General features: G+C 36.0%; 1 protein-coding gene across 4 annotated transcripts; it reads left to right on the forward strand.

The window, feature by feature from the left end:
- Window positions 1-720: 720 nt before the first annotated feature.
- On the forward strand, window positions 721-3,650 carry LOC132043416 (replication protein A 70 kDa DNA-binding subunit B-like). 4 transcript variants are annotated; one of them, XM_059433906.1, is made up of 7 exons: window positions 721-924; window positions 1,001-1,084; window positions 1,368-1,449; window positions 1,539-1,656; window positions 1,737-1,897; window positions 1,984-2,104; window positions 2,204-3,650. In XM_059433906.1, the coding sequence occupies exons 4-7, from the start codon at window positions 1,549-1,551 to the stop codon at window positions 2,417-2,419; spliced, it is 606 nt and encodes a 201-aa protein (XP_059289889.1). In that variant the 5' UTR covers window positions 721-924; window positions 1,001-1,084; window positions 1,368-1,449; window positions 1,539-1,548; the 3' UTR covers window positions 2,420-3,650. The 4 variants fall into 4 exon arrangements, with proteins under 4 accessions (XP_059289889.1, XP_059289887.1, XP_059289888.1 ...); XM_059433905.1 differs by lacking the exons at window positions 721-924; window positions 1,001-1,084 and adding an exon at window positions 1,105-1,282; XM_059433904.1 differs by having other exon boundaries at window positions 721-1,084; window positions 1,368-1,656.
- Window positions 3,651-4,456: the final 806 nt, after the last annotated feature.

Genomic DNA, 4,456 nt, shown 5'->3' on the forward strand with positions numbered 1-4,456 from the left:
TTCAGATAAGTATTCTTTCCTCCCCTAATTAATTATTTGGGTGATTCTTTATTTTCTAGCCTTCAACTAATTTTTGAAGCCTGAAGGTGAAGATTTTAGTTGAAGACAACATATTTGTATGTTTATTTCAGCGTCTTGGATTTTTGTTTGCCTTTAGTTGGCATGTGTGCCTTTACTGTTCTTTCTGAAATTTAGCGTGTAACATTTCCTTTCAATTTTGTTTTTACATATTACACACATATAGTAAGAAAAATTCTCATGTCTTTGAATATAATTCTTGTACGACAACTATGTATAGTATTTGGTCGTCCATCGTCTGAATGGTAAAAATTAGATAAGGAAATCTGCTTCTACATTATAAATGTATATTTTGTTAGCATCTACCTCCTAGCTAATACAGGAATACCATGGCAAGTGAAGAAGAGTTAAGTAACCGGTGTACACCTATTAGCAAATTGAAGAGATATGCAACAGAATGGGTGATCAAAGTGTTAGTCATTCGACGCGGCTTAACAAAAGAGTACAAAATTGAAAACAATGAGGGTATCGTTGGCAGCTCATTTTTGTTGACGAAGAGGTAACATTATTATAATCGTGTGTTATACCCATTAGTTGATATGTAGCCTCCTTTAGTGACTGTATGCTTGTACGTCTCACCACAGGGAAATACAAACTACTCTTTTCAACATAAGACGTAAACAGTTGGAATAAATGTTTTACACTAAATCAAAGCTACTACATTATAAATGGAAAGGCAAACGCTGCTAAACCGAAGTTCTTATCTGTGCATAAGGACCTCGAAGTAGCGTTTAATAACAAACACAGAGGTGATCGAGTGCAACCGTCAGTTTATGACTCAACAGTTCTCGAATGGTTTTATTTCGTTCGAAGAAGCTGAAAAGATCACTGCTGGCACTTTCTTTGGTCAATTCCTGCATATGTTTGTTGTGTATTGTTCACGAAAAATTATTTAGTATTTGATTATCCAGATTTTCTGTAGATGCGGTTTGTATTTTAGTTAAAGTAAAAGCACTAAATAGAGATGGACGAACCAAAAGGTAGAAGTCATAGTTACAAACGAAAGGTAAGTTAATAGTTACTTTTCATCTGTTCACTGAAGAATATGCAATAACTTTTGAGAAAGTCGATTTTATATAGGTATGATCTTAAAATAATGACTTTGTGGGGAGACTTAGCTGAAATTGACGGAGAATTTTTAGAGAACCTTGAAAATACCAAACCTGTGCTTGCTTTTTTGATGTTAAATGCTCTATTTACAAAGGTATAATTACACCTGGATTACATATTTGTATCAATATTATAGGAACTCTGAATTTATCACTAAATTTATTAAACCTATAAAGCAGGTGATTTTGTCCTTTCCACTACTTCTACCAGTAGTTTGCTAATCAATTCAGCATTTGAAAAGGCTGACGATCTCCAGAAGTGGTAAACAATTGATCTCGCTTTGCACTTACAGATAACCTCCCCACATGTTAGTTATGTGAGGTACTTTAAAAATTTATTTCCAATTACAGGCATGACAGCATGAAGGCAAAGAAGATTGACATAAGTTTAATGCCAAGTCGATTAATGCGCACAGCCCGAAAAGTGAAAATTTCTGACATTTTGGACGGTTCACTTACCAATGTGAAGGTACCTTCCTCTGGAAATATACAGCAGAATGTTTACTAAGTTTATAATATAACAAATTGTTTTTGCTAATTATATTATAGGACATGTACTATAAGTTCAATGCCAAGATTAGTGGCATTGACAATAACAATGGTCCATGGTATCATGCGTGCAAGAAATGCTATAGGCGGGTAACTGTTATAGAGAGTGCTGCAATTTCTTGTGACTATTGTTCAGGAGAAGATATTGATTATGAGGAGAGGTAAACTACACAAACAAATGCACAAGAAATATTCTCTTCATCAACCAGCTAAATAATAAATGATTAACACTTAAATTGTGGTGTAGGTATAGGTTGAAGTTTGATGTCACTACTGAGGAACAATCTCTAAGTATTACGTTGTTTGATGCTGCGCAATTCGTTTTTGGTTGCGACGTAAAGGAGTATGTTTGCTCGACATCTGTGAAGGTAAATCACCAGTGACATAAAAAAACAATCAATGAGCATAACTTAATCCTATGTTTACTGAACATTTTCACTAATATTTTTGGCTTTTTGATGCCACAGAAAGAGGATTCTGGGTACTACCGCAAGTTGGTATTGAGTAAGGGAAAAGAATTCAGTATCCTTGTGAAGATTGATCGAAATTTTGCAACAGGAGATTCAAAAATGAATTTGATAGCTCCGGAGATACATGAGGTTGAAAAATTAATTGCAGCATATGAAAGCGACGTTGAAACATTGATTAAAAAAACAAAGGACCAAGAGGACCAAGAAGGTTAAAGATAACAATGGAGAGCCCCAGCAAATGACCGATACGATCAACCCGCTAGCTGGTGACATACCTCATGATGAAACCAAAAACACTGCAGATGAAATAGAGATTGAAACCCCAATAATAAAGCTAAGAAGCAAGAGGACCAGGAAAGTTAAAAATACCAATGCAGAGCACCCGATGATTGATAACACGAATCACATAACGTTGGAGAAGATGTTGGCCCGTCCGAAAGTGAGATCGAAATGCTGATAATAAAGCTAGTTCTGGGCAGGTACATTGCACGTGTTCCCCATGTTTATTTTGAACGATTTATACACATTACATGAAGACATTCGTGTTAAGTAATATAAAAAGTAACTGCACAAATTAGCAACTCTATTTACGGAACATTCTGGGTGTTTCATTGTCAATTACAACGATAATGTTAAAATCTGAATGTGTGCAATAAGTAATAGAAAATGTTGCTACAAAGATTTGAAGATCAGTTTGACGAATATGCAGTGTACATATAATAAGTTGCTCATCAGTGCTTAGGTGTGTCGTTGTCCTCTAAACCTGAAAATTGTAACCATTGAATTTAGTTAGGGTTGGCCGATAAGTAAGTAGTGAATTTTTTGTGGTATTAGGTGCAAACATGTCATATGAGTGTGTCATACCCAGTGTTTTAAAAGGCGGAGGCATAAGGCGAGGCGTTTTACGTCTGCCTCAGCGAGGCGTATGCCCCGAGACACGGGGCATAGGCCTCATGGGACTTTAATTTTTAGTATTTCATAAAAGGATATAATTATAATAACTACTTTTAAATAGGTAAAATAGCGTAAAAAATTGAAGAAAACTATAAATATATGCTCCATCCCCACAAAAAAAAAACTAATCAAAACAATTTATTATACGCTACTTACAAGCACTAGTGACTGCTCGTTACTTTTTTGAGATAGTAGAAGGCAAGATAAATAAGTGGAAAAGAACATATCTTAGGCATTCTAGCAATAAAAAAAGGTCGTGACTTTTAAATTTAATGTTTCGGTTCCTTTTTAAAATATTTGAGTAATTACTAGTTGACTTTTGAGAATTTGGGCATTATATTGAGGACTTATTTAACAAATTTTGTTTTAATTTGAAGAAGTTTTCTGGGCTTACGCCCCAAACGCCCAAACGCACACCCCGAATTGCTGGGCGTACGCCTTTTGAGACTTTCGCCTTGAACCATCGCCCCGGGGCATTTTTGATATGCCCCGCCCCAAGGCTCGCCCCGAAAACACCTTTTAAAATACTGATCATACGTAAGACTTCCTTGTAGATGATGTTCTTTGTGTATGTCCCGCTTCGACGTTTTGGTTGCTCTGTCAAGACCAGAACTTTGGTCGTGGACATTGATATCCCTCTTGAAAGTGCAACGTACAATTGCCATGCGAGAATACATGTTGGGGCAAATACAAGCCAATGTTGGGAATTATTTGACCTTGCCCTTTATTTATTGTCATTGCAAAGAAAAGTCGTACTGGAAACTGCTTCCTAATAAATTTGAAAGGATATCCTTCATTTTCCAGGGGTGACAGTTGAATTCGTGGAAGGAACACATGCTTAGTTGCGCAATGGCCACTTGTAATTTCTGCATGCAAGATATTCTTGTCGAAGCCTCTACATATCAGTCTTGTGCCATTGCATAATCCGTTTGAAGGGTATAAATTCCTTAGTAGCATGATTGGTGCATTCTCCTTCAGAACTAACCTGTAGAAAAAAGGAAACGCTAAAATATATTTCTTGGTAACTGCATCTTTGGTATTCTTATATGTATTCTATTTGTCTGAATACCTATGTGGTGGGAGACCATTTGGTGTTAAAGTATTTAGATATTCTTCTTGATAATAGTTGTTGGTGTCATCTTCTGCAGAGGCAAAACTAATGAATGTTTTCCTTTCACCCGAGAACATTGTTATCAACTTCTCATTTAGTTTATCAACATGCTCATTTCTGCTTGCTAGGAAAGCCCGCTCTGTTACATATTTTGCAGCGCTTGCATTTTCTTGCAGCAATGGGAA

Source organism: Lycium ferocissimum, unplaced genomic scaffold (assembly GCF_029784015.1).
Source record: "Lycium ferocissimum isolate CSIRO_LF1 unplaced genomic scaffold, AGI_CSIRO_Lferr_CH_V1 ctg24255, whole genome shotgun sequence".
Classification (NCBI taxonomy): Eukaryota; Viridiplantae; Streptophyta; class Magnoliopsida; order Solanales; family Solanaceae; genus Lycium; species Lycium ferocissimum.

Bases quoted from the DNA above. Each gene is read 5' to 3' on its own strand.
- LOC132043416 (XM_059433904.1), top strand. From the start codon at position 1,549: ATGAAGGCAAAGAAGATTGACATAAGTTTAATGCCAAGTCGATTAATG. The intron at 1,898-1,983 runs GTAAACTACACA...ATTGTGGTGTAG, and splicing joins GATATTGATTATGAGGAGAG to GTATAGGTTGAAGTTTGATG. The intron at 2,105-2,203 runs GTAAATCACCAG...TTGATGCCACAG, and splicing joins TTTGCTCGACATCTGTGAAG to AAAGAGGATTCTGGGTACTA.